General features: G+C 50.9%; 1 protein-coding gene across 2 annotated transcripts in view; it reads right to left on the bottom strand.

Moving 5' to 3' along the window:
* Positions 1-2988: 2988 nt before the first annotated feature.
* The window catches only part of LOC104698020 (rho GTPase-activating protein 39-like), a 57189-nt gene continuing 45321 nt past the window's right edge, over positions 2989-14856 (bottom strand). For both annotated transcript variants that reach the window (XM_039563326.1, XM_010413145.2), the window contains exons 6-10: positions 8917-8990; positions 7267-7466; positions 6275-6366; positions 5609-5778; positions 2989-5215 (exon numbers count right to left, since the gene is read on the bottom strand). In XM_039563326.1, the coding sequence (XP_039419260.1) occupies positions 5021-5215; positions 5609-5778; positions 6275-6366; positions 7267-7466; positions 8917-8990 (731 nt within the window). In that variant the 3' untranslated portion in view covers positions 2989-5020. The remainder of the gene's footprint in view (positions 5216-5608; positions 5779-6274; positions 6367-7266; positions 7467-8916; positions 8991-14856) is intronic.

Genomic DNA, 14856 nt, shown 5'->3' with positions numbered 1-14856 from the left:
CCTCCTTCTTTATGGGGCTGTCCACTTGCAAATGAGGCTCTACAAGCCTTTCTGTGGTCCCTGGGGTTATAGGGTCTGGCTGACATGCTCTGGTAACAGGGAGGTAGCACCCACCAGGGGACAGCCTAGCCCAGTATTTGGGGACTGTATGCAGTTGCAGTATCCTTGTTTTCCCCAGCAGGCACCAAGGCCAGGTTGTTTCAGGGAAGCTGAACATCACAGCTGAGGCAGTGGCTCACTGAAAAGGGAGGGCCCCACTCCCTCCTCCATTCCACACCCTCTACATCCCTCACCACCCACCTGATCTCCTGCCTTGCTTGTGATCTGAAAAAAAGACCAGACAAGGCACAGATGGGATGGAGGAAATGTGTCTGCAAGTGGAGATGAGCTGACATAACCCACTAGTTCTCCTTTGGGAGAAGCTGCAGCTTTTAAGAGCAGCCTTGAGTTTCTGAACACCTTCATGGCTTTGGGCCTTGATTTCTGCCAGCATCCCACCCTGACAGCTGAAGTCACACAGTCCTCCAGTCCTCAGACACAAGCTCCCTTTATGGTACCAGTAAACACTAAGCACTTCAGACAAAATGGATAGTTTAAATGGTATGACAAGAGGAAGCTCTATGCTGAGGCTGGGGCAGGAGATGGAGGTTCAAATCTTTGTGGCCTGTACAGAGTCCTCAGCTGGTGTTCCCTGCTTTGGAAGGAGCAGTCGAGCTAATGAGTGACTCCATGTGTCCCAAAAGCTTTCCTGCATGGCTACCTGTAAGCACTCAACTCTGCCAGGGTCTCTATGTGGTCAGAGTGCCCATGCTCTTTCCTGTTCCCTTGTCATGGGATGATGAATGCCTGAGCTGGTTTCCCCAGCCCACTGCACCCACACCCAGTTCTCTCCATCATTTACCATGGCTGACAAATGGTGTAGGACAACAGGAGCTCTAAAAGCAGCAACCTCAGCAGCTAATTCAGCTTTTCCCATCTTATTGTTGGTGGGTGTCCCGCAGACATGGGTGTGCCAGAGCCAGAGCCCTGCTCCGCACAGCCCCAGCTCGGTGCTGTCTCCATGAGCCAGTTCTGCTGAATCTGCCAGCGCTGTGCTGCACCCACATCAAACCAATGCTGGGGCAGCATCAGGACAGGGAGCCTCCCATCTCTGCCTCCTGCCAGTGCTGCAGGGCTCCCAAGGCAGGCATGCCCCTTCCTCTGGTCTCTGCCTTCCCACAGGGCTGATATAGTGCAAAGCTCCATGTAAGGATTTAGACTAAAAACCTACATGAGAATTATGCTAAGAACTGGCCTCCTGCTACCCAGGAGTTTTGAGGAGGTGTCAGAACCTCTGGGCATCTCTGGTTTGAGAGAGAAATGGAGTATCTCTGGTGGACAAGGGCAGGGAGACCCTTCACATTTGCAAGGGGAGGAAAGACAGCAGGAAACCTCTCTACCTGGAGGGGTGGCCTTGTGGTTGCCCTGTCCTGTAAAACATGAGGCAGGTGCCAAAGCTAAGCCCTTCCTCCATCTCAAGTTGAACCTACAGACAGGTCCAAAATCCCCCTGTGATCCCCAACATCTGCCCAACCTCTTCAGGAGATGAGATGCCACATGGACAGCAGACCTGAGGGCATGTGTCTATCAGCAGCTATCAGAACTGCTTTCACCATTTCCGTTTGCAGACATAGCAAAAAACTCTCGCAAGGCTCTGTGAAAAGGAGACTCAAACCAGCAAGAAATCCAACAGCACCACCAAGAGAACCCAGCACTGCAGGAGTGCTGGCCCCATTGGGACACATCACTCTCCCACAACCAGCAGCAGGCCATGGACAAGCTGCTGGTGCCTCCTCTCAAGGAGTTGTGTCCCAGCCGCCCTCCGGCACAGGGTCCGACTGCACTGCTCAGGGAAGCCCAGAACAAACCGCAAGCTTGTTCCAAACCCAGCTGCTGCTCTGGGCATCACTTTTTTAAGTGATCCAGGTATCAGGCCATGGTGACTGCAGGAATGAGCCTTGAGTCTTGGAGCCTGAGCTGAAGCATTTGGTTTGTGGGCTTTTCTGATTTGGCAAAAATCGGCTCATTTCACAGCAAAGCTTTGTCGAGCACTCAGAAATTGGGCTGCAGATGTCCCTCCAGGAAAGGGCTGTGTGAGGTTACAATGTTCCTGGTCTTCCTTTTGCTCTCACTTGTCCTACAGGCACCTACAATCCTTCTGCCAGCCAGACTGGTGGGAAGATCCAGTGATATGGCCAGATATGTGATCCTAAACTGCTGGTGTTGACAGAGCAGCCATCACTGGCTTTGTCTGAAGTGCACCAGCTTTTTCTAGTCTGATGGGACAGTGACACCTCCAGAGCACCTGCAGCACAAGCCAGAGCCTGGGCAGGAACTCGTTTCTATGTGGCTGAAGTGGCACAGTGAGCACCTGCCCCGCAGCTCCACCACACTGTATAACCAGCACCAGTCTCGAGCACCAACGGACTGCTCCCAGCAATTCCTTGGCCTACCAGTGGAGGAAAGATGAGAGAATGCTCCAGTTTGAGCATAAAAATGTCCCCATCAGGTCAGCCGAACAACCCAATTAATCACATCTCCATCAGCAGAGACTGCGCAGGGGACCATGCAGAGGATGCCTGCGTGGCCAGCTCCTGCAGTCCACCTGCAGCACTCCCAACTTCTGGTGGAGGGACACAAGCAGAACATCCTTCTCTTACCCTCCAACTGCCCATAAACTTTTCTCATACCTTTATGACGCTGAAAGGCTCCAGAATATACATGTAAAGCAGTATTGTCTTTTTATCTGTTTCAACCCATTCTCTTCCAAGATTCACTGAGTGTCCTCTGGTAGCTGCCTGAGAATTAGGAACAATAGAACCAGCCCAGAGCATAGTTTCCTTACTTCATGCTGATTCTCAAATCTTACTCAAGAGCACTGACATTCAGCCTGACATGTGCAGCCCCAGGCAGATGTAATCGTGCTTCAGAAATTCACAAAAAAGACAATTCACAAAAGAGACAACCATGGAGATTGTATTTATTACTATTAGAACAGAGGAAAGGCTACTTTACTGATTGGTATTTACAAATCTGTTGGCAAAGACAATAATATCCAGTGTCCTTTATTAGCGTGTCTGACAGCCCTGGCCAGAAGCATTTACTTGGATTAGCAGCAAATACCTATGGTTTGATTGACTGCCACAGCCAAGTGTGAGGAGTAACACGGATCACCTCCACGGTGACTGCAGGTGAAGCCTGGCACAGGCACAGGCACAGGCACCTGCAGCCCGAAGAGGAGGGCAGGTGCCACATGGCTGCTCCAGCCCTTGGCAGGGAACAGGACACCCCAAGCCTGTTCAGCAATTCAAATCTCAGGACAGCATGGCAGAGCTGGTAACCTCTGCTCACCTCTACACTTCTGGGGCAGTAGCTCCACATCTGAAGAACATGTTGTTTAGCACTGCAGAAGGCCAGAGCAAGCTGAGTGGCATCGAAGCATGGGGATGGGTGTGTATGTGAAACAGATGCTGGCACATTTCAGGGGCATGTTTGACAGAGGTAATCTTGACAAGGGAGCAAGATTTCCTGGCCCACAGGACCACGGAATCACCTGGTACAAGGAACCTTTATTCAGCTGGGCACAAACTGAATTCCTGCTCTGGAGTTCCTCCAAACATATCTGAACATAGGCTCTGGGAACCCTGTCACACAGAGCCCCAAGCAAGCCAACAGGCTTGGGGCACTCTTTGCACATGGCACCTCATGCCCACACTGGTACCGATTATGGCATCGGCTCTAAACCTCATTGCTGGCAGGGCTCAGCTCCCCACTGCAGTCTGGAGAGGATGATCCCAGGTCCCCAGTGGAAAGGGAGAGGGATGCAGAAACACAAATGCAACCTTGGATGCTACTGACAGATTTAGCAGTGCATCAGTAATCTCAAAAGACATCTTTTTGCAGCAGACTTGCCTCCAGCAAGGAAAACACCTCAAAGGAAGAACATAGATACCACAGCTGAGTACAGGCAGTACCAGCATTTCTCAAGCACACAGCACTGCTGCTGCTCTGCCTGGAAGGGCATATCTGAGCACAGGAGCACTTCTGACTGGTGGGGGCTTTCTTTAGACCTGGGCTGAACCAGAAGGGTTGGGCCAAACTGGTATTTAGTTCCTGGCAGAGTGGGCTGGGAAGGATGTGGTACCAGGAAGGTGAGTGCCGGAGCTGTGAAGGCTGCTCTGAGCATGGGCTCAGGTGCTACTCAGAAAAGCTGGTGTCAGCTCATGCTGTCCATAGCAAAAAGGAGTTGCAAGGCCACTGGGGCCACTGCTCCAGAAGATATGGCCCTCATTAAGAGGATGCCAAAATGGTTGTTTACCTGTTTGTTGTCAGGTGTGTGGCCTTCCTGTTGTGTCCAGCACCATGGTGTGGGTGGGTACTCAGCACAGGGCTGGTCCCACATGCTGCTGCACAGCTCTCCAGTTCTTGAACCTCTGCACCTTCACAGCCCTCTACCAACAGCATCGTGAGATGTCAGAACAACCCTCACACCTCCAGCCAACACTCTGCAGAGGTGAACCAGGCTGTCCCCATAGCAGTAGGATTATTCCTGATGAGACAGCATCTTCCCTAGGACCAGCTCATGCCACAGCACAGGAGTGATGTTCTCCTACCTGAAGCCAACTCTGCCTCCAGAAGGAAAATGGAGAGTCTCACTGCTCCATGTAGCAGTTCCTCACAACATGTCACAGCCCTTTCACTGAGCAACCAATCTTGTGGCTCCCAGGAAGAGGACTGCCCCTCACACACTGGAAGACCAGGAACTGCTGAACCTGACCTGGCATGCCCAAGGATTTCCTGGTGCTGACAGAACCGAGCCTTCCAGAAATGTCCAGTCCTTGCGGTCATGTTGGGAGCTGCTCAAGGGCTCACCCAGGCCATGACAACAGCAAGGACAGTGGAAGAAACCTATGTGGAGGGGAGAAGACTTAAGTATCTAGCAACTCCCCAGAGCAGCATTTTGCACCCTGGGGCCAGTGGCTCAAACCAGCCCTTTGATGAAGCTCGTGTCCAAGTGCACTATAAGCATGCGGAGAAAAGACATTTCTTTGCGCGTATTCTCAAAGATAACGCGAGGGTCGTCGGACTGGCAGCGCAGGCAGTTGGGGGCCATCACCATGGCCAGGTTATTCACATCCATCTTTGTTCTGCCCACATTTGATGGCTGAGCAAAGATCTGCAGATAGCAAGAACACATTCAGATGGAGCAGTGGAAAAGGGCAAGAAAGTCCAAACACATGGCCCAAGAAAAGGTGCAAGGAGAGCAGAGATAAGGCCTGCCTTAAGGACAGTGCCCCGAGAGCCACACATCCACAGGGAAGGGCACTGTGCTCTCAGACAACTGACAGAGCAGCAGCCTTGGCAGACAGGAACCAATCCCAGGCTCTACAAGATCAGGAACAGGGTTTATTGCTCCCATAAGGGACAAGGCCAGCAGACCCCCCTCCATCCATCCCACCTTAAATACAGGTAAGAGGTCTTAAAACCGCGCCAATGGCCCCACCACAGCTGTCCCACTAACCATGCCTCACGTGCTCCTGGCCCAGTGCAGGGCTATGGGGCTGCCTACCTGCAGAAAGTGTATGAGGTAACACAGCACCAGTCTGTTGAGCTCTGGCAAAAGCTGGACCACAGCCACAGCAGCGTCGGGGTTCTCATAGTTGCTGATACACTCTTTGTAGAACTGCTGGGGGATCACAGGCTCCTCCAGCTCCCGATACCAGAGCTTGAGGAGAGAGGCTGGGCAGAAAGCAGGTGCATGAGAACAGCTGTGGTGACTTCCCCACCCCTTTCAGGGGCAAACTTGGCAGTGAGACAGATGGCAAAGAAGGGATTCTGTGTTTGTGCTGCTTCACCTTCATGCAGTCTTGGCTCTGAAACGCTCAGGCAGCCAGTTAGTGGGAAATGCTGGCTGCTACCTACCTGCTCCTCCAGGAAGCAGCTCTGGGGCTGCCTAAAGAAGAGGACAATGAGACCTGAAGGACTCCCACCACTCTGCCCAGCTTGCACAACCTGACTGCATCAGAGCCAGAGGTTCCTCCCCACTCCCAGTGTTTTCTCTATGGAGAGTGTTTGGAAAGGCAGTGAAAAGACACAGAACAACTTCCCAGTCAGTGCAGCCAGCCTGTGTACACATTCCCAAGCAGCAGCACACCCTCTGAGCTGCTCCTGCATCTGCCCCTCCATGCTGCACCACGGCTGAGGCTGCAGCAACACACCTGCCATATTCCTGTACCTGGTATGTTGGGGTCACTGAGACTGCTTGGGATTCTCCACTGATCCACCTGCAATTTCAATGCATTGACTTCATCTATGTCACCAGGTATCCTGCAGAAGCACAGAAAAGGTCCTTTTGAGAGTGAGCGAGGCAATATGCTTGGTGAGGCAGCTGACCAGCAAAGCATGGCTCCAAAGCTGCTTCTGGGGCCTCAGGGAGAAAGAGCAGGGAGAAGGCCTCAGGCACCAGTGGCAGCTACAGCTCCTCAGAGAGAAGGGGGTGCCTATTTCTGTACACAGTCTTAAGGTTCCCACCAGCTCAGATACCATTGTCCTCAAGAGTGATTATCTTCTATAACCAGGCTTCTTTGCAGTGTGTTCAGACCAAAGATGAGCAGCATCTCTGGCTAAATATATATATATATATATACACACATATCTATCTATCTATCAAAAAATATACCATTACAAAGCAAAAATGAGCCTTTTAATGGCTATTTTAAATCAAGTTTAGCTACTGAAAAACTAATTCAAACCTTAAATGCAAAACAAAACCACACACACAAAAAAAACCCAACAAAGTCAAACCCAAAGCAGAATCCCCTGTGTTCACCACACAGATTTTGTGTCTCTCTTGACTCCTCGTGTCTTGGGCAACACCAAGGCTGATGTGCTGCATTAGATGAGGTGTTCTGCCAGGATCCCAGGGCTCCTCCCTCCCCTACCCTGGCCAACCACCATTGCCAAATCTGATGAAAGCTCACTGCCTTGCCTGGGGATGAGCTGTCCATGTAGTTGTCACACCTACACCAGTGCCCTCTGTGCTAACACACGCAAACTGGCTACTTCAAGAGGTGATTCCTGAACCTGGGGAATGTCAGATTTTGTCCAATCCACAGCAAAGTGCTATTCTCAGGGAAGAGGAAGCACATGGAGGTCAATCTTGACTCCTTGGCTTTGAGTACTGACGTGTGGGTGGCTCAAAAGTAGCACAGCACTCCAAAAGCTCACCTGAAAATCCCCTCGGTCTGTTCCCCTCCCAGGGCCAGGACCTGCTGCGATAGCTGTGTCTGCACCCAGGGCAGCTTGTTCCCTGGGTACATGTCCTGCTGCCGCAGCATGATTTCCTCCAGAGAGCTGCCAAAGAGCGATGGTGTGACGATGGCATTCCTGGCATGCGTTATCTCTTCTACTGTTGGTTTGCGGAGGCCCTGAGGACAGAGAAAAGCTTAGTGCAGCCATGGCACAGCCAGCCCACATAGAAAGAGTGACCTGGGGATGGGGACAGTGAGTGACCAGGACAGAGAAGGCTGACCGCACATGTGGTCACCTCATCAGCCTCCTGGCAGCATGGCTCTTGTTCTGCTGCCTAAAATCTCAGGGGTGGTTCTACTCATCACGCTCAAGAGGAGCAGAGGAGACCACTTTGGAGAGTTTGGGCTGCTTTTGCAGAGATTGTGTTGCTGTGTTTTGCACAGCGAGGGGACTGCTCCGGCTGTAGCTCCACCTGCTGCAGGAGGCAGGATGGAGCAGAGCCCAGCCCAGCCCCGGCCCTGGTGAGGTCAGCAGAGGGCACCTATACCCCAGCCCAGCACCAGGCGAATGCTCAGGCACGGGACAGGTGAAAAACAGTCCTTTAGAGATGGGAATTCCAGGTATTTCCAACTCCAGGGAAAGCTTTCCTTTCAGAGGTGCTAAAACCTGAAGAGTGGGCATTGGTACCTGTTGCTTCTGACAAACACCAACACTTGAAAGGGGCTTTGAATGTCTTGTGGCAGCAATTTGGAAAAGCACCAAGCTGTTACAGGAGTGACAGGCTGCCCAGCATGGTGGCCTTCAGCAGTAATCCTGCAGCCAAGTGGGGAACACAGGGGGAAGCTCCCACCAAGCCCTCTGAGGGGCAGTGGCCAGGGCTGTGGTTGTGTGCAATGTGTGTTTGGAGGTTTACTGTCTTGCCCCTGCCGGGATGCCAGGAGCCTTCACCCCTCCCAAGGTATTTCAGCTAATTTGTTCGCTGTATGCAAAGTTCAGGAGGCAGGGAAGCCCCAGAGGAATTCACAAAAAACCCCCAATGATCAGATCTGGCTCAGGGACCTAGAACTGACAGGCTGAGCTTTCATGGCCACATGCAGAACCGTGCAGAGGGAAGGCAGGAAGATTTTCGGATAATGCGGAGCACAGACTCCCCTCTGCAGCAGCCATCTCTGCTGTGTGACTGTTTGAACTGGGAATGAACAACTCTGCAGTAAATCAGCTGCAAGACCCAGCCCATACAAGATCTCAGTAGCAAAGGGAGACTCTTCCCTCACCTGAAGGAACAAAATAATGGGCATCCCCCTGCACAGACAGCTCATTTTACCCTGGAGACAGGTAAATGTTGGGTTTGTCTTTGTCCCTGAGGCCAGGAAGCACCCAGCCATGCAGCTGCCAGCACAGCAGGCACTGCTGTCTGCCAGGAGGATGATGGGACCTGGACAGCAGCCCTCTCCCACACATTCACGGGGAGATGTACTCTGAGCAAGCCTCCCCTGCTTACTCTATCTCCATTTCCTGTCACTGAATCAGTGGTGAGCTCCAGAGTCCCCAGACAACTGCTCAGGAACCCGGGAAGCAGAGTGCCCCAGGCAGCCCCCAGGCCCTGCAGCCAGGGCAGCTGCTCACCTTTTTGCCTCCAGTGACGGCTACTTTCTGGAGTTTCCGGTAGCAGTACTTGGCATAGGTGCTAATGGGCAGACCTGGTGGGAAAGAGGAAATGAGCGGTCAGCCCACAGCACCATGCACCCCCTCACTGAAGCCCTTCAGAGAGCTCCAGCACAGTAGCTCGTTCTGGCACAAGCAGCTCCCTCAATGCACAGCCCACTGCAGCTGCCAAAATTTGCATTGAGCACCCTAAAGCCTCCCAGTCCCATGGCAGGCAGTGTCAGTGCAAGCCAGTGCTTGGGCTTGGAAAGATTCATCCATCTCCTAAGTGAAGGCTCATAGCCCTGCACCTCCCAGCCCCACTCCTGCAGATCTCCACCTCTCGCACCTGCAGTGTACCTGCCCCATCCTGACTCCACCCATTCAGCATTCACAGCCTGGGCACACACACACGCGCCTGGGTCAGCACAGCCAGGGTTAGGTGCCTCATGGACACAGGGCCAGGTAATTACATACTGCCAGAACACAGCCACAGAGCACACAGTCAGCCTCCTGTCAGGGAAGGTTTCAGAGTGTTTTAAACCAATTGTTTATTATTCAAGAGCTTTGGTTCCTTTGCTAGTGAGAGAGGAGCAGCGGAGAAAGGTGTGTGGGGACAGAGAAGCAGCACCAGCACCAACAGTGACCTCAGGTCACAAGAAGAGGTGTGGGGAGGTGATGGGATCTTATCTTCCCAAAGATGTGCAGAAGGCTGACTTATGTTCCTGCCTGAAGCCTTCTCCAACCCAAGTTTGTACCCTGCAGCTCACGCATGCTCTGTGAGACAAGGAAAATGGGACACACCAAAGCTTGGGAACTGCACCTCAAAAGCTGCTGCCCTCCACAAGACTAGCTGGTCTGCTTGTGCTTGGTTCAGTGAACTCTGAAGGCAAGTGCAGCCATGATTCACAGAGCTAATCCCCCTGTGACACCAAGAGAAATGTTTGCAATGACAGAGCACTGATTGCTGGGACAGTTCTTCCAAAACCATTGGCCTTTTGTTCTTGTTCAAGTAAAACACAAACTGCTCACTGAAAGCAGTGAATAGATCTGCCCTATTTGATTCCCTGCCAGGCCCAAAGCTTGCAGCACAGTTCAAATACTAGTGGCTGTGAAAGTCTACATTCTGGTCAGATGCAGTGCATTTCACATCAGCCTTTCACACACTTTATGGCTTAGATACACTGGTTGGGAGCTTGGAGGTCTTCAAATCCTCTCGGTGTAGAAGGAGCACAAAGTCTTCCCAACAATTCTCAGAGGTGGGAAATGTGTTGTCCTCTCAGTCAGCAGATAAGCCACAGTCCTAGGCTCCTCTCGATGAAACAAGAACCCCCTCCTCCATCACTGTCTCACAGCTGGAGCAGAGCCTCTCCACACAGCTGGAGCCACGCCAGAGGAGGTACAACAGCATTCCCATCTCCCACAGGCAAAACCAGTTTTAGGAATTTCTCTCTAGGGAATATCTAAAGCAAAATATTCACTGTAAGCAAGAATCCTGCTAATCCTAGGCATGACTTACACTGGGAATGTCTAAGGATTAGAGGAAACAAACCCAATGAGCTGCCCTGTGATGCTTCACTATGCCAGGTTACAGCTTCTGCTGTCCAATGTGAGACACACCCTGAAGTGAGGTGTCACCCTTCTCAGAGAGGAAGGGAAAGAAGCTGGACTGTGTCTCTGCATCCCAGCAATTATGCAGGAGGCAGCACATTCAAAACTAGTAATAGGAAATATTTTTTCACACTGTAATTAGGCCATGAAACCCATAATCACCCCAAAAGCTTAACAATGTTTGCAAAGGAACTGGTGTCTTGCAGATTCTGCACGGCTGATGCGTGGGCAGCAGTCAGACAACATTTGCTTGAAGCCTGTTTTGTACTTTCCCAGGAAGCTCCCTGGTCCTGGGAAAAGCCTAAAACCGACATCCAGCACTTTCTGCAGTGAGGCCTCCTGCTGCCATGACAACCATGCTGCAGCCTCTGACCCAATGGGGCCTGCTGGGGTCACACGTGAAGCTGACCAAATTTGAAGCAACTAAAAAATAAACTCGCTGCATGCACAAGAGGATGAAGGAGTTACTGCCCACGGCCAAAAAAAGAGGCAGGAGACCTGAGAAACAGGGTGAGCAGCACTCACCCTGGTGGGCACAGACCAATGGCTCCCATGCAGCCTCCTTGCTCCAGAGTAGAAGCCATCTGCCCCAACACAAGTGCTCCTGGTTCCAGGGCATGTGCAGAATGGGCTGGGCAACATGGAGAGAGAGACATGGAGAGGCCGGGAGAAACACACTGAGCTGCAGGAAGGAACATGAGGGAGAGGAGCAGAATTTAGCTTTAGCCTCAGCTTTTTCCAAACCAGCAACCTGTCCCAACCATCTGCTGCTTTTAGAACGCTCAGCTAGAGACTGACTCCTAGCACTGAGCTCATCACGCACGCTGACGTCTCCCAACATGTGGGCCAGGTACTCTCTCCACAGCCCAGCTCCTGACTCTTGGTGCAGGGCCAGGTAGTTTCATCTGCACCACCTGGAAAGGGCTAATCCTGAAGGCAATTCCACTTCTGTGAGCACATGAAGAATCTGAGAAATCCAAGATGATCTCTTACTCCCTTCGGTACCACGGTAGCCTCAGGAGCTCAGGAACAGACGACTACTAACAGCCCACACAGTGAAAAATAGTTTTCAAAGGAAAATATTTCTCCAGCCTATATGCCAGCCTATATGCCAGCCTAGGAACACATGTGGACAGCATCTTAAAGAACCTCTCCTTTCAGGAAAAGTTAAAATCCAGACAGGACACATGCAGGAACATACCTTCTGGAACAGACTTGAACGCTTTCCTGCCAAAAAATGTCTTAAAAATGCAGCAAACAGTGTGGATTCAGGACCTGGCCATGGGATATGTATTTTAGCTGAGAACAGCTAGAGAAACTGTTGTCTGGATATTTCTCCGATTTACCACAGCCTCTTGGATCTCAGCCTGGCACAGCCAGAGCAGGCTCTCAGACCAGGATCCCATCTCACTGCACTCTATAGCACAGGGATGGGTGCTCCTGAGCAGCTCAGCTGGGCTTGGCACCAGCAGTGCTGCTCTCCTGGCTTAGATCTGCCCAAGCACCCCCCCATTTTACAGCACTGCTTTAGCTCCTCTTTCTTACACCACCAGTGCTTCCTTCTACATCCCAACAATGCTTCTCGATCACCATTCCCTATATGGGAAATGCCATGCTCATCAGCCAGACAAGCCAGCAGCCTGCACCTGTCACCAAGATAAAAAACAGATACAGGATGTCTGAAAAATGAGTATCCCCCTTCAAGAAAGTCCCAGCTAACAGCAGGTGGGCAATACCCTAAGGCAGGTGTACCTGGACCATTAAGCCTCAACAGATACACTTCCCTTCTTTGAATTTGTCCCATTTCTTCCTAAACCTCTTTATGCTCTGAACCCGCATCCCACCCTGCTTTGCTGACCCTTTGGGATTTCATTCTGTGCTTCAGGACAGAGCATTCCCAAGCCTGCTGCCCAACATCAAAACCAGGCAGCTTTCAGTTCTGCTGCTCTGGCACACGGTGAGAAATTTTCTTCTTGCTTTCCCCAGGTAACCTTAAGTTTCTTTTGTCCCGTTGACATTCTCCCCTCTTCCCTCCTCCAGGTCCAGCTCGCATGCCACCTTCCCTGCCACACTCATCAGCCTTGGGGGGACCCTGGGCAGGACATACAGAGTGGGCACTGCACAACTACAGCCAAGTGCCACTTTGCTCTCTGTCCCTTTCCTAGAAGCTCCTGATCCTTCTTTTGGTTTCTGACCACTTCCCAGCAACATGTATGTGTTTCTGGAAATTCATATATGAACTGAAAATGTCTTTCCCTCCTCAAAACAGCTCAATTGGGGCCTCCCCCTGCACTTGCAGTCAGGGACCTCTCCCCCATGTAAAAAACTTTGCTTTTGGTGACACAATATTCTCTGCTGCTTGATCAGTCTGTTTGTCACCCTTGCCAGATCCCTCTGCACCTTTCATTTTTATAGTCCTGAATAATTTTGTATCAACACTGAGCTGTCAGCTCATGATTTGTCTCCTTGTATAAACCCAAAGACCAGCTTACATTCCTGTGGGATCACCAGACAATCCTCCTGAAAACACAGCATTTATTCCTACCCATTATTCTTCTGCCTTTCAACACGTTATGGATGCATGAAAAGACCTTGCACCACATTCGTATTTCATTTACTCCCAGAGAATTAAGCTAGAAGATGAAGATTGCAGAGGTTAAGTATGGGAAACTTCAGAATTCTTTCTTTGGGTGTATGTCAGATGGTAAATGTTTACTCACCTATCAGCTTCTGGACTGAAGGGAGTATGTGTGCATGGATGGGGAATCATTGCTTCAACTCAACTTTTCACTGAAAGACCTACATAGATGCCTACTTATTTTCTATCCAGTTCTGACTGAAGTCAGTACATTTGATTTCCTTACGGATTTCTCTGCTAAACTGCTGCTACAGCATCCATAAGCATCCTTATATTTCAGAGCCACTAAGAAACTTCTCACAACAGCCTTGCAGCTTCAGGGAGCTGCATCCTACCCACCCCTCACACGTCTGGCAAGCAGGGCTGGTCAAACAGAAGTAGGTGTTCCAGGGAAAAACCTGACCTTTCCAGCCAGCAGCAGATAGAACCTGGCAGGTTCCTGCAAGATTTCCCCTTACTTCAGGTGCAATTCTGAGGTCAGTCTCCAGGAAAAGTCCTCAGAGTTATCAGTCACTGCAAAAAAGCTGTTTTGAGCAAGCTGCCAGCCCTGCTGCCTCCTCCACTGAACCCCTGCAGAACAACTCAAAGCCTGGTCCCTGCCAGAGCAGCCTCCTGGGCCAGAAGGCAGACAGGCTCCAGCAAAGGACAAGAGGAAACAGCCTCAAGCTGTGCCAGGGGATATTTAGACTGGATACAAGAGAAAATTCCTTCTTTGCAAGACATTGGAACACAGGCTGCCCAGGGCAGCGGTGGAAGCTCCATCCCTGGAAGTATTAAAAAAACGTATGGATATGGCACTTGGGGACATGGTTTAGTGGTGGCATTAGCAGTGTTGTGGGAACAGTGGGTCTTGATTACTTGAGAGGACTTTTCCAACCTTAATGATTCTGCAATTCTATGAAAGGGAACAGTGTGTGTGACCTGTCAGCAGAGCCCCAGCTGAAGCCACACAGGCACAGCTGACTTTCAAGTGCTTCGTTATGGAAACTTTATAAAAAAGTTACCCTGGCATGCCTTTTTCATAACATTTCCTATATATATTAAAAAAAATGTATCAGAGGCAACACAGAAAATCCTGAGTTAGAAGGGACCTGAGTTAGAAGGAGTCCAACTGCTGATGTTTGGTTTTGGTTTCTTAAATTTCAAATTCAATGTTTGTTTTTAGGTAAAAACACATCTGTATTCCTAAGCACACCTCCAGCACCCACAATTTAGACATGCAATTGCGCAGAACAGCCTGCTCAGCCCACAGGCAGCATGCCCTGCACAGAAAAATCTCCATGGAGTTGTCCCATAAAGATGTCTAAGTCCCTCTGAGCACAAGCAAAATGAATTTTCAAAGGCCCAGAATGGCCTGAACTCTCCTGGGCCTTAACAGGAAAGAAACAACACATATCCCTACCAGAAATATAATCCTTCTGTGCGACTCCAGGTCTCTCTGCTCTTAATCCCACCAGAGACAGAAACAATGAGCACTGTTAGTGCAGCAGCTTCAACCCAGGGCTGTCCTCAGCCCCTGCCCTGACTTGCAGCTGCCTCGTGACACAGGGTGACACAGCAATGACACAGGGAAGCCACCACAGGGAGCAGCTGCCTGCTGGTGTCAGGGAGGGCTCAGGAATGCAGGAAGCTGGACTCCAGCTCTCATAGATTAAAAACACTGAAACCACTCG

Source organism: Corvus cornix, chromosome 20 (genome assembly GCF_000738735.6).
Source record: "Corvus cornix cornix isolate S_Up_H32 chromosome 20, ASM73873v5, whole genome shotgun sequence".
NCBI lineage: Eukaryota > Metazoa > Chordata > Aves > Passeriformes > Corvidae > Corvus > Corvus cornix.
This window is presented reverse-complemented; position numbering and strand designations above follow the sequence as displayed.